The following is a 16,935-nucleotide window of genomic DNA, read 5'->3' as shown; positions in this document are numbered from 1 at the left end:
TTTTTTTTTAAAGATTTTATTTATTTATTTGAGACAGAGAGAATGAGATACAGAGAGCATGAGAGGGAGGAGGGTCAGAGGGAGAAGCAGACTCCCTGCCGAGCAGGGAGCCTGATGCGGGACTCGATCCCGGGACTCCAGGATCATGACCTGAGCCGAAGGCAGTCGCTTAACCAACTGAGCCACCCAGGCGCCCTAATGTTACTATATTTTTAACAAATAGGTTCAAAATCTATTAAACCTTTCATTGGGAAGATGAGAACATTTTCTTTCCAATGTTTTTAAGAGGCAGATTTACCTGTTTTAAGAGGTGGCATCATTTTTGTCAACAAAATCACATACAAACGGTAACATTTCCAAATACCCATTTTCAAAATGCTCTTTGCGTGGCACAAATTTCTTTCAAAATGCAGCTACTTTTTCACTCACTGTTACACATTATCTTCACTTTAACAGATAGACTAAGAGTATTTGTCACTGCTGCCCACCCCCCACCCCAACTCCTAGGCAGCATACTACTGAAAACCACTTGTTAGCACAGGAAAGTTCAGGAAATTTGGAACACTTGACATTTTGTACAAGAAAACTGCTACATCATTTAGTTTGACCATTCTTTTAAGTAATTTGCCACAAGACAACCACTAAATTTCCTTCTTGCACAAACCATTTCAAAGGCTCCCTCCACACTATATTACAAGGTTCTGGACAAATGCACTGTAAGAGAACAAACTGGTGGTTGCCAGGGTGGGGGGGTGGGAGGATGGGTTAAAAAGGTGAGCAGATGAAGAGTATACTTATTCTAATGAGCACTAAGTAATGTACAGGATTGCTGAATCATATTGTACACCTGAACCTAATTTAACACTGTACTTTAACTATACTGGAATTAAAAAAAAAAAGAGAGAGAGAGACTTAAGTAATAGCAAAACCTGTAAGCTGCAATATGCTCAAGGAAAATGATGACTAAGGGCGTACAGGGGAACTCAACTCTGTTCATGGTATGTTATGTACAGTTTATGACACAGGCTAACGCTTGGATCTAATGTGGGTAGTACCAGTGTTGCTCCATACTTAAACGCTAGTAAAACCTGATTTAATTCTCATTTTTCATGGTAAAAAATAAGTTTTAGTATTTTTCCCCCATGCTCGAATGGATCATCTTTAGAGAACCACTTTGGAGAATGTTGCTATTCAAAAATTCTAGGGGCACCTGGGTGGCTCAGTTGTTAAGCGTCTGCCTTCGGCTCAGGTCATGATCCCAGAGTCCTGGGATCGAGTCCCACATAGGGCTCCCTGCTCCGCGGGAAGCCTGCTTCTCCCTCTCCCACTCCCCCTGCTTGTGTTCCCTCTCTCGCTGTCTCTCTCTGTCAAATAAATCAATAAAAAATCTTTAAAAAAAAAAATCCTTAAAAAAATTCTAAGTAGTAGAATGACAGGTACAAAGTGATATATTAGAAAAAAATGTCCAGTTTCAAAATTTAGAATGGGCTGAGTAGAAAGAAAAAAGGAGTTAGGGAGTTTCTTCAATAAGTCAAATCAAAGGTGATTAGGGCCTCCATAAGACCATAAAAAGTCAGAATATATTCACCTAGAGTTAGTTTATCAAAGGCTTTTTCTCAATGTTTTTTTTTCCCCCCTTACCCCAGCTTTTCCTGAGTCTTAAACTGAGTATGTCTTCTGTTTCTCCTCTGTTCATCTATTTTTTAATCCTCGATGGCATCTACCAGAACTAAAGGCACTGTATGGTACTTTATTCCCATGTTAATAAGGTAAGTACTTACTAATTTATCAGTTTTTAAGGTTTATGCATTTGTTCATTAGAACTTTTTAGAGCTGATTCACAATTTAATATTTTAATATCAAATATGGCCAACATCAAAGTAAGGAAATGGCTTGCAAGTCATGGGGCAGTTGCCAGGGAAACAGTCAAAAACTGTTACCTGTGGGACGCCTGGGTGGCTCAGTCGGTTAAGCGTCTGCCTTCGGCTCAGGTCATGATCCCAGTGCCCTGGGATCGAGTCCCACATCGGGGTCCCTGCTCAGTGGGAAACCTGCTTCTCCCTCTCCCTCTGCTGCTCCCCCTGCTTGTACCCTTGCTCACTCTCTCTCGCCCACTCTCTAACAAATAAATAAATAAAATCTTAAAAAACGAAAAAACAAAAAAAACCTGTTACCTGTGTCTGAGATGGTAATCTTTGGCAAAAAATTTCTATAGTTCAAAGGGAAATAATAATGTCTGAAAGCTGACAAAATAACAGATCGTAACAAGCATTCCTTCCAACTGGCCAGGCTCCAATAGATTATTCAAAGGATACTATTCTGACACTAAGTAGGTGTACTACAATTTAATTATGATACCAACCACACATAGCACAGATCAGACAGATTAAGAGCAAAGTCCTCAAGATTGCCTCACTTCCTATACCAGCCATAAATCTTGGGGGAAGGAAGGTGACAAGGCCACCTGTACTTTGGACATATGACTATAAATTTGGATGTTTCCATAGCTCCCCCTTCCAGGTTCAATAATTTACTAGAACAATTCACAGAACTCAGGAAGTGTTATATTTAGTATTACACTTTTATTATAAAGGATGCACATAGGCAAGGTCAGGGAAGGAATGCAGAGCTCCTGTGCCCTCTCCTTGTGTAAACAGGGTGTGTTGCCCTCCCAGCACATAAATGTGTTCACCAGCCAGGATGCTCTACTCAGAGCTTTGGTGCCTACAGTTTTTAATTTGGTCTCATTACACAGGCACAACTGATTAAATCATTGGCTGTACAACTAAACTCAATCTCCACCTCCTATTCCCCTTCCCAGGAGGTTGGGCTGGCCCAAAACTCCAACTTTCTAATCATGTGCTTGGTCTTCCTTCCCGGGGAACAAGCCGCCATCTTGAAGCTACCTAGAGGGCCGCTTTGAACTGCTCCATTAGCATAACAAAGACACTCCTATCACCCTGGAAGTTACAAGGTTTCTAGAAGCTCTCTACCAGGAACCTGGGATAAAGACCAGAGAAATTGTTTATTATACCACCAGATGCCATGGCCTAAAAATGGCACGATACTTTTCCTGTTTTCTCTATTTCTCCAACATTCACTTTACCTTAAAAAGGCCAAAATTACCAATCTGAGGGTTGTGACAAAATCAATAATTTGAATTGGTCTTTTTTTTTTTTTTTAAGATTTTATTTATTTATTTGACAGAGAGAGACACAGGGAGAGACGGAACACAAGCAGGGGGAGAGGGAGAGGGAGAAGCAGACTTCCCGCTGAGCAGGGAGCCCAATGTGGGGCTCGATCCCAGGACCCCAGGATCATGACCTGAGCTGAAGGCAGATGCTTAACGACTGAGCCACCCAGGCGCCCTGGTCTTATTATTTTAAAGATTTTTAAATTTATTTATTTGACAGAGAACATGCGTGCATAAGCAGGGGGAGGGGCAGAGGGAGAGGGAGAAGCAGGCTCTCTGCTGATCAGGGAGTACCACGAGGGGCTCGATCCCACGACCCTGGGATCACAACCTGAGCCAAAGGCAGATGCTCAACCGACTGAGCCACCCAGGTGCCTCTGAATTGGTCTTATTTTGAGGGGAAAATTAAGATGTGAGAATGGAGGTGAGTGGGGGGATGGGTTAGATAGGTAATAGGGATTAAAAAGTACACTTGTGATGAGCACCAGGTGTTGTGAGGAAGTGTTGAATCACTATATTGTACACCTGAAACTAATATTACACTGTATGTTAACTGGAATTTAAATAAAAACTTAAAAAAAAATAGAACTCTACTACCATCCAGCAATTGCACTACTAGGCATTTACCCAAAGAATACAAAAACACTAATTCAAAGGGATACATGCACCCCGATACTTATAGCAGCATTATCTACAATGGCCAAATTATAGAAACAGGTCAACTGTCCACCAACTGATGAATGGATTAAAAAGATGTAGTATATACATACAATGGAATATTACTCAGCCATAAAAAAGAATGAAATCTTGGCATCTGCAACAACATGGATGGAGCTAGAGAATATGCTAAGCAAAGTAAGTCAGAGAAAGACAAATACCATATGATTTCACTCATATGTAGAATTTAAGAAACAAAACAAATGAGCAAAAGGAAAAAAAAGAGAGAGAGAGAGAGGCAAACCAAGAAACAGACTCTTAACTATGAAGAATGTAGTTACCAGAGGGGAGGTGGGTGGAGTATAGGTTAAATAGGTGCTGGGGATTGAGGAGTGCACTTGTTGTGATGAGCACTGGGTGATGTACGGAAGTGTTGAATCACTATATTGTATACCCAAAACTAATATTACACTGTATGTTAACTAACTGGAATTTAAATAAAAACTTAAAAATAAGAAAATTAAGATGTTAGAATATTAACATTTTGAAGCAAATATTTAAATTAATTCTTAAAAATCAATTATTGAGAAGAACTCTTAAAAAAAAGAAAAAAAAAAAAAAGAACTCTTTCTTAAAAACAGCCAGAAATGGATCAATAGGACAAAAAAAATCTCAAGACAGAAAACCCAGCAGCCTATAAACCAGGCTTTTTTCAACTTTACCAATACCAAGCAGTTTAGCAGTTGGAGGAGACAGTTCAAAGGCAAACAGTCATCCATGCCAGAGAAACAAGTTATAATGAAACATATAAAAACAGAACAGGGAACAGTCATTTGACCTTGAACCAGCTGCTTCGCTTAACACAGTTTAGTTATAAAGGAATATAATTATATAGCAAGCCCTTATGTAAACACCATCCAGGTTAACAATGCCGTCTTCCAAAATCCCTCTATATAATCCTTCCAAAGTCCCTCCCCTTTACATTGCCCTTACTTTTATGGCTGTCATTTCTTTTTTTTTTTTTTTTTAAGATTTTATTTATTTGCGAGAGAGAGAATGAGAGACAGAGAGCATGCAAGGGAGGAGGGTCAGAGGGAGAAGCAGACTCCTCGCTGAGCAGGGAGCCCGATGTGGGACTCGATCCCGGGACTCCAGGATCATGACCTGAGCCGAAGGCAGTCGCTTAACCAACTGAGCCACCCAGGCGCCCGGCTATCATTTCTTTATAGCTTTATCAACTAGGTAGGCATCTCTAAATATTCGAGTTTAGTTTTTTTCTCATATAGTTTTTAAAAATTGAGATATAATTCACATATTATAAAATCCAACTTTTTAAAGTGTACAGTTTAGTGGTTTTTAGTATATTCACAAAGTTGTACAACTATCACCACTATATACTTCCAGAACATTGTTATCAATCAAAAAGGAAACTGTCCCTGTTAGCAATCATTCCTCATTCTCCTCTCTCCCTACGCTCCTGGCAAACCACTAATCTACTTTATTTATTAAGATTTTATTTATTTATTTATTTATTTATTTGACAAAGAGAGAGAGGGAACACAAGCAGGGGGAGTGGGAGAGGGAGAAGCAGGCCGCCCGCTGAGCAGGGAGCCCAAAGTGGGGCTGGATCCCAGGACCCTGGGATCATGACGTGAGCCAAAGGCAGATGCTTAACGACTGAGCCACCCAGGAGCCCCTACTTTCTGTTTCCATGGAATTGCCCATCCTGGACATTTCATAGAAATGGAGTCATACAAATAAGTGACTTTTCATGTTCTAGTTTGTCTATTTTTAAACTTTCTTTGAAAAAAATGCCAAACTGTTTTTGTAAAATGTACAAATTTGTACTTCCACCATAGTGTTTAAGGATTACCAGTGTTTCATATACTTAGTTACACTTGGTTTTGTCACTTCAAGCCATTGTTGGTGGTCACATAATGGCATTTCATTGTGATTTTATTTTACATTTCCATAATTACTATGAGATTAAAGTATCTTCATGTATTTATTGGCCATTTGGATTGCTTTTGTTAACTAACTCCTGTTCAAGTCCCTTGGATGTTTTTCAGTCATACTACTTTTTATTTTATTGATTTGCTGGAGTTCTCTACAGGTTTTGAATCCAAGCCCTTTACCAGTTTTAAGCGCATAATTATCTTCTCCCACGTTGTGGCTTGCTTTTTCACATTATCTTCTAATGTCCACAAATTCTTACTTTTAAGGTAGTCAAAAGTATTAACCTCTTTACATCCTTTAAAAAAAAACTCCTTTTTTTAAAATCAAGATATTCTCTAAGATTTTATTTATTATTTATTTATTTGAGAGAGAGAGAGAGAGCACACACGAGCAGAGCAGGAGGGGCAGAGGGAGAGGTAGAGAATCTCAAGCAGACTCTGTGCTGAGTGCAGAGCCCAATGCGGGGGTTGGTTTTACGACTCTGAGATCATGACCCAAGCCAAAATCAAGAGTCCCACACTTAACTGACTGAGCCAGTCAGGAGACCCCTCCTATACACCTAAAAGAATAGTGTTTTGACTTTCACATTTATTTTTATTATGTTCAATTAGCCAATACATAGTACATCATTAGTTTTTGATGTAGTGTTCAACGATTCATTAGTTGTGTATAACACCCAGTGCTCATCACATCAAGCGCCCTACTCAATACCCATCATCCAGTTACCCCATCCCCCCCCCTTCTACAACCCTCAGTTTGTTTCCCAGAGTCTCTCATGGATTGTCTCCCTCTCTGAATTCTTCCCATTCAGTTTTCTCTCCCTTCCCCTATGGTCCTCTGCACTATTCCTTATATTCCACATATGAGTGAAACCATATAATTCTTTCTCTGACTGACTTATTTCACTTAGCATAATACCCTCCAGTTAAAGCAAAAATGAACTATTGGGACTTCATCAAGATAGAAAGCTTCTGCACAGCAAAGGAAACGGTCAACAAAACTAAAAAGCAACCCACAGAATGGGAGAAGATATTTGCAAATGACGTATCAGATAAAGGGCTGGTATCCAAGATCTATAAAGAACTTAACAAACTCAACACCCAAGAAACAAATAAACCAGTCAAGAAATGGGCAGAAGACATGAACCGACACCTCTCCAAAGAAGATATACAGATGGGCAACAAGACACATGAAAAAATGCTCCACATCACTAGTCATCAGGGAAATACAAATCAAAACCACAATGAGATACCATCTTATACCAGTTAGAATGGCTAAAATTAATAAGACAGGGAACAACAAATGTTGGCGAGAATGTGGAGAAAGGGGAACCCTCTTACACTGTTGGTGGGAATGCAAGCTGGTACAGCCACTCTGGAAAAAAGTATGGAGGTTCCTTAAGACGTTAAAAATAGAGCTACCCTATGACCCAGCAATTACACTACTGAGTATTTATCTCAAAGATACAGATGTAGTGAAAAGAAGGGGCACCTGTACCCCAATGTTCATAGCAGCAATGTCCACAATAGCCAAACTGTAGAAAGAGCCAAGATGTCCTTCAAGAGATGAATGGATAAAGAAGATGTGGTTCATATATACAATGGAATATTACTCAGCCATTAGAAAGGATGAATACCTACCATTTGCATCGACGTGGATGGAATTAGAGGGTATTGACTTTCACATTTAAAACTACAATTCAATGCATATCAGGTCATCATGTTGTATACTTTAAATATCTTACAACTTTATCAATCATACCTTAATGAGACTGAAAAAAAATCTAAAATTTACCTGGAATTGATTTCTATGAAGTAAGAGTTAAATCTTTCAATTTCTCCATATGGACATACAATTGTCCCAGCGTTACTCTCACCATAAATCAAGTGTCCATATATGTATAGACTTGCTTCTTGGATCTTCTTTTTCCTTCCCTTACATTGATTCTTCAGTATTCCTTATTTAAGCTAAGGGTATTATTAGTCATTAATCACCTAAGCAGGAAATCTGGAGATAACTGATTCTGATCTCTTGATTATTTAACCTCATAAATTTTTCTCATATACATATACTTTCTCCATTTCTAACACTCCCTTACATCTTGACAATGGCAGTGGTCTCTTAACTGATCTTGCAACTGCCAGTGTTATCCTTGATTATGTACTCCCAAGCACCCTGGACATATATTTAATATAGCCCTTAACATATTTATTAGGTGAAACTTGACTCTCACCCTGAATACATAGCTTCCCCTGAAGTTCTTTCAAATAATAACTTTGCTTTTACACATCCTTTTGCATCACAGGCCCTAGAGATGGGGTAGGTATTCTGTTGGCTCCTTATGTTCTCTTCCAGGTACTCTCCAGCCTAATACATTGATCTACCCATATCAGTATTTAGAAGGCATCCTAAACTTAATATATTTAAGGGTCTCAAGGACTGGAGATCCTGGAATCAAATGTTTGGTTTGGGGGGGATGGGGCTTCTAGATGGCACAAGGTAGAAAGATTGGAGGTGCTTAGACAGCAGCAAGAAGAATGAAACTAAAATTATGCAGGCACAGTCTAAGTAACTGAGGTACTATGGAGGAGAAGCTCACTCGAAGACTGGAGTTCAAACAACTGAAAAATCAATGAGTATATTCAAACCATCAAGAATAACAGGAGTTAGAAGTGAAGAGTAATAGAGTCAAGAGCTAAGATATTTACAACTGCAATGATGGATAGTGATAAAATTTAATAGTATAAGAATCAAAGGTTGGGGACATTAAGAAAAAGAAAGGGAGGGGCACCTGGGTGGCTCAGTCGTTAAGCATTTGCCTTCAGCTCAGGTCATGATCCCAGGGTCCTGGTATTGAACCCCGCATCAGGCTCCCTGCTCAGCGGGAAGCCTGCTTCTCCTTCTCCCACTCCCCCTGCTTGTGTTCCCTCTCTCTCTGTGTCTCTCTCTGTCAAATGGATAAATACAATCTTTAAAAAAAAAAAAAAGGGAGAATAATGAAAAGATAAGGACATCTTCCTCTTCCTTTCTGGCCCAATGGTATAAGGTCATGGGATAGGTAAGAGCTAACACTTGAGAGAGCTGCAGGACAATCTGTTCTAACCCCCTCCCTCTCCTACAGGATTCCATTAGAAGAAGACTGAGAATATAGGAGATAGTGCTGATAATAAATTCCAAAAGGTACACTGGAAGTGTTTCAAGAGTCAGAGAGGGTTGAGAAAAAGGGACAAAACAGGGAATATTCAGAGATTTATAGGAATTAAGAGTGTAGGAGATGGGAGGGAAGTGTGCCAGGGGATTCCTGTAGTGACTGATATTAACAGGAATAAGGGATAATGAAATTAGCCTTAGTGCATTCAAGGAAGATAGAGTGAGGAGGCTGCAAGTGTTAGGGAATAAAGAGGAATAAATTACTGGGGCTTGGTCCAAAGGTTCAAGGAAGTCATCCTCTAAGTTCCAGTATACTAGTTTAAAATCAGGTGATATTAGGGGCGCCTGGGTGGCTCAGTCATTAAATGTCTGCCTTCGGCTCAGGTCATGATCCCAGGGTCCTGGGATCGAGCCCCACATCAGGCTCCCTGCTCCGCGGGAAGCCTGCTTCTCCCTCTCGCACTCCCCCTGCTTGTGTTCCCTCTCTCACTGTGTCTCTCTCTGTCAAATAAATAAAATCTTTAAAAAAAAAAAAAATTAACTCAAAATGGATCACAGACCTAAACATAAAACGCAAAACTATAAACCTCCTAGAAGGTAACACTGGAGAAAACCTTGATGACCCTCAGTATGGCAATGACATTTTATTTAAATTTTTTAAAAGATTATTTATTTATTTATTTTTGAGAGAGAGAGAGTGCGAGCACGAGCCAGGGGGAGGGGAAGAGGGAGAAGCAGACTCCCTGCTGAGCAGGGAGCCTGACGAGGGGCTCAATCCCAGGACCCTGGGGATCATGACCTGAGCCAAAGGCTTAACCAACTGAGCCATACAAGAGCCCTGGCAATGACATTTTAGACACAACACCAGGGGCGCCTGACTCAGTCGGTTAAGCATCCAACTCTTGATTTTGGCTCAGGTCATGATCTCAGGGTCATGAGACGGAGCCCCACATCAAACTCTGCACTGGGCATGGAGCCTGCTTAAGATTCTCTCTCTCCCTCTCCCTCTGTCCCTCCTCCCCTGCGTGAGCGCACACTCTCTCGCTCTCAAAAATAACTAACTAAATAAATAAATAATAGACACACCACCAAAGGCATGATCCACGAAAGAAATAATTAAGTTGGTTTTCATTAAAATTAAAAACTTCTGCTATGCAAAAGAGAATGAAGAAACAAGCCTAAGACTAGGAAAACATAACTGCAAAAGCTATCTGATAAAAGACTGTTATCCAAAATACACAAAGAACACTTAAAACTCAAGATAAGAAAACAAACCTGATTAAAAAACAGGCAAAAGATGTGAACGGACACCTCACCAAAAAAGATGGCAAGTAAGCATATGAAAAGATGTTCAACATCATATGCCATTAGGGATATGAAAACTGAAACGAGATACCATTATGAACCTATTAGAATAGCCAAATTCCAAAACACAACACCAAATGATGGCAAGGATGTGGAGCAACAGGAACTCTCATTCATTGCAAGTGGGAATGCAAAATGGTACACTTTGGAAAACAGTTCTTCAGTTTCTTACAACTAAACATACCCTTAACCATATGATCCAGCAATCAGTTAAGCTCTTTGGTATTTATCCAAATGAACTGAAAACTTATGTCCAAAAAAATTTGCCCAGAGATATTTATAATAGCTTTATTCATAACTGCCAAATTTGGAAGCCACCAAGATGCCCTTCCGTAGGTGAATGGATTTATAAATTGTGGTACATCGGACAATGGAATATTATTACTCAGTGCTAAAAAGAAATGAGCTATCAAGCCATGGTAAGACATGAAGAAATCTTAAGTGCAAATACTAAGTGAAATAAGCCAATCTGAAAAGGCTACATACTGTATGATTCCAACTATATGAAATTCCGTAAAAGGCAAACTATGGAGACAGTGAAAAGATTAGTGGCTGCCGGGGTTTGGAGGCAGGAAGAGAAGAAAAGGCAGAGCACAGGGGATTTTTAGGGCAGTGAAACTATTCTGCATGATGCTACAATGATAGATACATGTGATTGTACCTTTGTCAAAACCCACAGGATGTATACAACACCAAGAGCAAACTCTAATATAAACTATGGACTTTGAATGATAATGATGTGCCAATGTAAATTAATTGACTTTAACAAATGTACCACTCTGGTGCAGGATACTGATAATGGGGGAGGTTATGCACGTGTGGGGCAATGGAGTATAGGGGAACTCTCTGTACTTTTTGCTGAATTTTGCTTCGAACCTAAAAACTGCTCTAAAAAGCACAGTTAATAAATTTAAAAAAAACAATGAACTAGGAAGGTTCTATTTCCAGAATGACTAAGTACCTACTAAACTGACCTTACTGTAGTTATATTATATATAGTAAGTGTTTAATAATGGAATGAGCTATATGGAATAAATAGACCTACTTTCAAATCAAGAGGCTTCATATTACTCAACAGATCAGGATGTATAAGATCTGAGGATATAAACTAATGGGAAGTTTGATCTGCATGGAACAATCAGTGCTTCCTTTCTCAACATATAGGTTAAGTAAAGAGTCTACAGCCATGAATTAGGCTTTTACGTCAATCCTTCTTTCCTGGGTCTGAGGCCCACCTGGATTTTTTGCAGTGATTTGGGGAGAGATGATGATGATGACAGGTAACATTTATGGAGTATGAAGTATGTTATACATATTAACTCAAAGCAAGAGTCCACAGCCCTAGGCAGGCTGAAAAGACCAGATGATGTTCTCAGTCAAAGTCACTTGAATAGGGAAGATTTGATCCAAAACTCTAACTGCTGGGGATCTAAATAGAGAGATAATCATCTCAGAGAGGAACAGCCAGTAGTAATTAATGCCTAGTACTCACATTATAGTTGTGAAATAATGTATAAGGTCTAGAGATGCTAAATTTATTTCTATAGGATGAAAAGGCAAGGTCAGATACATGCTGTTTTTACAAAGTTCCAGGGTAGAGTGCACATAACCCAGTCTGTTTGAGGAACATACCTAAACACAATGAGAGCTTTGCTTTCCAGTCTCAGTAAATCTCCAATCCCCTGGGTCCCCCTGCACTCTTCGTGGTGTCTTCTAATGTGAGAGTTAGTGTTTAAGAGTTTTATTGATTCCTGGAAAAGGTCCATGAGCACACTGAATAGCTGGAGATGAGCCCAGTAAAGTGAGAACCTTCTCCAAAGTACAAAGATCAATTTCAGAATCAGCAGACTCTCAGTGTGCTTACACAACTATTCCACATGCACCCTCATTTTCTCCCTCCAAAGACACAGTAAACTGTGAGCAAGGAGACAAACCCAAGTGAAACAGACCTGTCTTATCTGGTTTGATGATGAGCTGTTGCATTGCTTTGGTACTGTTTTATTGCCCAAAGATACACAAGGCCCATGGCTTACCAAACCCATGCAGTAAGCTCTAAACGGCTTCCTACGGTTCTAAGCCTGTTCCATTTCCATTACACCTAGGTCTGGAACTTCCACTGTAAATAATGTAGCAATGAACAGTGTAACAGTGCAACAACCCCTTTAGCAAAGCTAAGGCCCCTCACTGGCTTTCCTGGGGTACAAAAATACATGTCTAGACTAAAATGTATGGCTAACTCAAATAAGGTCTTCTGCCTCATAATTTTTCTATATTCCCCAGTCAGAGGCAACTAAATCAGTCCTTATACTGTCTAGAGGAGCCCAGGTTCCAGATGGAGCAGAGTCTGAATATATGAGATCTTTTGCTCAATTCCAATATGTGAAATCAATACCAACAAAAAACAAATATTCCTCTCACCTTTGTTGACTCCTATTCTAACAGAGAAAGTTATCAGGAGTCCCATGAGGCAGAAAACCATCTTTGTAAGGACTGCCCCTTGGGCATGGTAGGACAACATTTAATAAAGCTCTTTTCACACAGCCCCAGATGACTGGAGCCATAACAGGCTCTCAATATACCCCAACAGAGGCCATGGACCCAGGATACAAACCTGGCCCCAAAATATGTACAAGACCAAAAGGAATGTTGGCAGGTCGCGGTAAGAAACAACTACGAGTCAAAAACAGACTGAACACATTCTCCCATAGAAAGCATGGCCATGAACTCGGTATGCCTCAGTCAACCAAGTGGAGTAACAATGTAATATGCTGAGCCACACAAAGTGAGAAGTAGGAAAGAAGTGTCACTGGCCACTCTTTCATCCCACCTTTCTTAACCTTCAAGCACTCACCTGTGTGGCCATGGAGTGGTGAGTGTGGCCGTGGTAGTGTAGGTGATGTGCTAGAGGTCACAATCAAACTCTTGCGGTTACTTGTCCGACAACTGCAATGAAAACAGAAACGTCAGTTATAACAGGGTCCACCATGGGCTCTGAGAACTTAAATGGCTACTGAGGAACAAGAGTGACATCATTCCATGGACTGAGCAGTATCCAACTTTAAACTGAACTGGGTCAGCAAATCCTGTTTGCTCCAGAAAGACTTCATAATTCATAGTGTTCCACCTTATAATAACTTTTGTCACTGTCTTGGCTTTTATCTTGTATTACCATTGCACTTTTCTAATGTTTTCGTTTTGCTTCCCAAGCAAACTCAAGGAGCTCCTCTAAAGGTAACAACCATGACTTAATGGTATCTAAAGAAGAAAGGTCATGGTAAATTTGATTTAGAAAACAAAAAACCAAGTCATATTCTCATGTCTCATAAAAATTAATGTTCTTGCCATAAAAATGAAACCATTAACTTAACCCACGAAATTTATTTTTTAAAAAACTGCTGGGGCGCCTGGGTGGCTCAGTCATTAAGCGGCTGCCTTCGGTTCAGGTCATGATCCCAGGGTCCTGGGATCGAGCCCCACATCGGGCTCCCTGCCCCGCAGGAAGCCTGCTCCTCCCTCTCCCACTCCCCTGGCTTGGGTCTCCTCTCTTGCTGTCTCTCTGTCAAATAAATAAATAAAATCTTTTTAAAAAAACCTGCTTAATCAAGAATTAAGTAATACTTTCATTTCACCATAAATTTCAGAACAGGCCTGGGTTCTTTCTAAAAACTGTCTTCCTATAACAGGTTAATTAATGCCTGAGGCTTTTTCTTGTGGTTAGAGAAAACCAAATTATGATGAAAAGCCATTTCATGTTATACTTGCTAGTGAAAATGTGTATAAATTTATTTGAAAGGCATTAGGGAAGCTTGCTATTTATATTCATCCAAACAAATATTTACCAAACACCTACCTGACACACCAGGCACTGTTCTAGATGCTAGGGAAGCGATAGGAAACAAGAGAAAGTCTCTGTCCTCAAACTGGAGTAGTGCTATGAAGAAAGATAAAGAGAGAAGGGTGGGGGAGCAGGTGGAATGTTCAAGAAATAGTAAAGTGGGTGACAGGAGGGGAGAATGATAGGAAAAGGAGTAGGTTATAAAGGCTATGGGGGTAGATCACAGCCAGACTCTGTAGAGCTGGTAGACTGTCATAAAGAACTACTGGAAATGTGACAAGAAACCACAGAAAGGATTGAGATCAATCTCAAGAACAAGATCATGATAAGAAATAATAAGCACTTCTTCCTAAGAAACCATAAGGACGAATCTAATCCTGTCTCACAGCCCTCATTACCTTAGTCACCATCATATGTCCAAGCTTCTCTTTCTCTAATTTGACACAGTCTCCCTCTATTCTCTGATCTTCCAACAAAAAAAGCTTACACTGTGCTTCCATGAACTCATTCTGTCGTCAGCAAACTCCCTATATTCCCAACTTCTTTGTTCAACATTTTATTTTTTTTAAAGATTTTATTTCTTTATTTGACAGAGAGAGAGACACAGCGAGAGAGGGAACACAAGCAGGGGGAGTGGGAGAGGGAGAAGCAGGCCTCCCACGGAGCAGGGAGCCCGATGTGGGACTCGATCCCGGGACCCTGGGATCATGACCTGAGCCGAAGGCAGACGCTTAACGACAGCCACCCAGGCGCCCCTCAACATTCATTTTAAATTCTAGTTCTAACTGAAACCTTGCTTAACCCCCCTCCCAATACACACACAGGACACCACAGTTCTGGTGAAATCCCAACCATTTTAAACCCAACTTTCCATCTATTTTACAACTGCACTCAGGCAGCTGAAGGGGACTAAAGAAAAACCCCAAATCATGCTGGCCAGTGTCTCTTTATATTTAAGATGGTAACTGTCAAGTGGGTCTCCTTAACCATATTACAGTTACCTAAGCAATGTGTGCTCACTCTCTCTCCAAGACAACTAATTCGCATCTTCTCTCCAAACTTCCAGCACTCCTTCCCCAGATCTCACCCTCATCTGCTGACTTTGCATTTTATTCAACTAGGGGTAAAAAGCAACAACACAAAAATAGCTCATATTCTGCTCTACAAGTCTATTAGCCTAAACTTGTATCCATATACTCTAGTTTCCTATCTACAACAGAAGGAAAGACCATGCTCCTATCGAAGGCAACTACTCTGACTCTCTCTTCTGTAAGAAGTCTGCACCTATACTGCCCTCCCTCTCCGATGCCATGAATCTCTACTTCCTACTGAATCGTTCTCATCATCATAGAAACATGCTATCATTTCTACCTTACAAAAATAAAAACAAAATCTTCCCTAGACCTCCCTGACTTGTGCATTCTTTGCTCCCATCTTTAGGAAAGATTCCATGTGGGGGTTCTGTACTTGTCATCTTCACACCTTCATTTCCTATTCTCTCTTCAGCCCACTCTAGACAGTCATCCCCATCCTGCCACTGAAACCACTGCTGTCAAAATCACCAAAGATTTTGATCCTCATCTTATGTAACCTCAACATCATTTAGTTTTAACTCCCTCTTTAAAAAAAATTTTTTTTAATTGGGATATAATTTACAGTTAATAAAATACACAGATCTTAAGTGTACTGTTCAATGAGATAATTATATACATCCGTATAACAACATCCAAAACAAAATAATTCTATTACCCCCAGAAAGTTCCCATGTGCCCCTTTCCAGTCAACTCCTTGTCTCCCAATCACTTTCTTCTATCATATGGTATTAGTTTTGTTTTACTGGATTTCCAGTAAGTAGAATTGAACACTATGTATTTTTGTGTGCGTTTCCCTTTTGTTCAACCTAATATCCGTGTAACTCTTCCTGAGACACTTTTCTTTGTTTAGTTTCTAGGACATGATGATTTCCTGGTCTTCCTATCTCACTAGCTGCTCATCTTTTATTCTCCTTTGCTAGTTCATTCTCTCCCTGACCACTAAATCCTTTAGTACTCTGGGGCTCAGATCTGAAATATCTTTTTTCTCTCCCTACACTCACTCCCTAAATGATTTTTTTTTTCCTCCAGTTTCATAGTTTTTGAGAGAGAAGGAGAGCATGAGCAGGGAGCTGGGGGAAAAGGGCAAGGGAGAGAGGAGAGAGAATCTTAAACAGGCTCCACGCCCAGCATGGAGTCCGACGCAGGGCTTGATCTCACGACCTTGAGATTATGACCTGAGCCAAAATCAAGAGTCAGATGCTTAACCAACTGAGCCACTCAGGCGCTCTTCCAGTTTCATAGTTTTAAATCTTTGATGTTGCTGATACCTAGTGTTTTATTTTATTGCTAACACTGTGCTCTCTCCTGTGAGTGCAAGACTCATATATTCAAGTGCCTACTTGACATCTCCAACCGGATGTCTTAAAAGGCATCTCAAATTAACATTTCCAAAACAGAGCTCTTGAATTTCCCTCTAAAATCTGCTGCTCCTCCCTAAGTTGTACTATCTCACTGTGTGGTACCACCATTCATCCAGATGCTCAGGCAAAAACCTATGAATCATTGTTCTTTCTCTTTTCTTCACACCCACATCCAAAACAACCAGCAAGTTCTGTGGAATTATACCTTAAAAATATATCCTGAGTGCAAGCCATTCTCATTACTTCCAATACTACTACTACTCCAGTTCAAGTCTATAAAAAATTTCCGAAGGATCTTCCTTCCACTTTGGTTCTTCCTGCCCA

At 40.1% G+C, this 16,935-nt stretch overlaps 1 protein-coding gene across 12 annotated transcripts in view; it reads right to left on the bottom strand.

The window, feature by feature from the left end:
• The window catches only part of MAST2 (microtubule associated serine/threonine kinase 2), a 198,896-nt gene that overhangs the window by 47,494 nt on the left and 134,467 nt on the right, over positions 1 to 16,935 (bottom strand). For all 12 annotated transcript variants that reach the window (XM_081818316.1, XM_081818317.1, XM_081818314.1 and 9 more), the window contains one exon: positions 13,173 to 13,264. In XM_081818316.1, the coding sequence (XP_081674442.1) occupies positions 13,173 to 13,264 (92 nt within the window). The remainder of the gene's footprint in view (positions 1 to 13,172; positions 13,265 to 16,935) is intronic.

This window comes from Leptonychotes weddellii, chromosome 4 (genome assembly GCF_054177405.1).
Source record: "Leptonychotes weddellii isolate Sample4059 chromosome 4, ASM5417740v2, whole genome shotgun sequence".
Classification (NCBI taxonomy): Eukaryota; Metazoa; Chordata; class Mammalia; order Carnivora; family Phocidae; genus Leptonychotes; species Leptonychotes weddellii.
The sequence above is the reverse complement of the archived record's forward strand: the minus strand, read 5'-3'. Positions and strand labels throughout refer to the sequence as shown.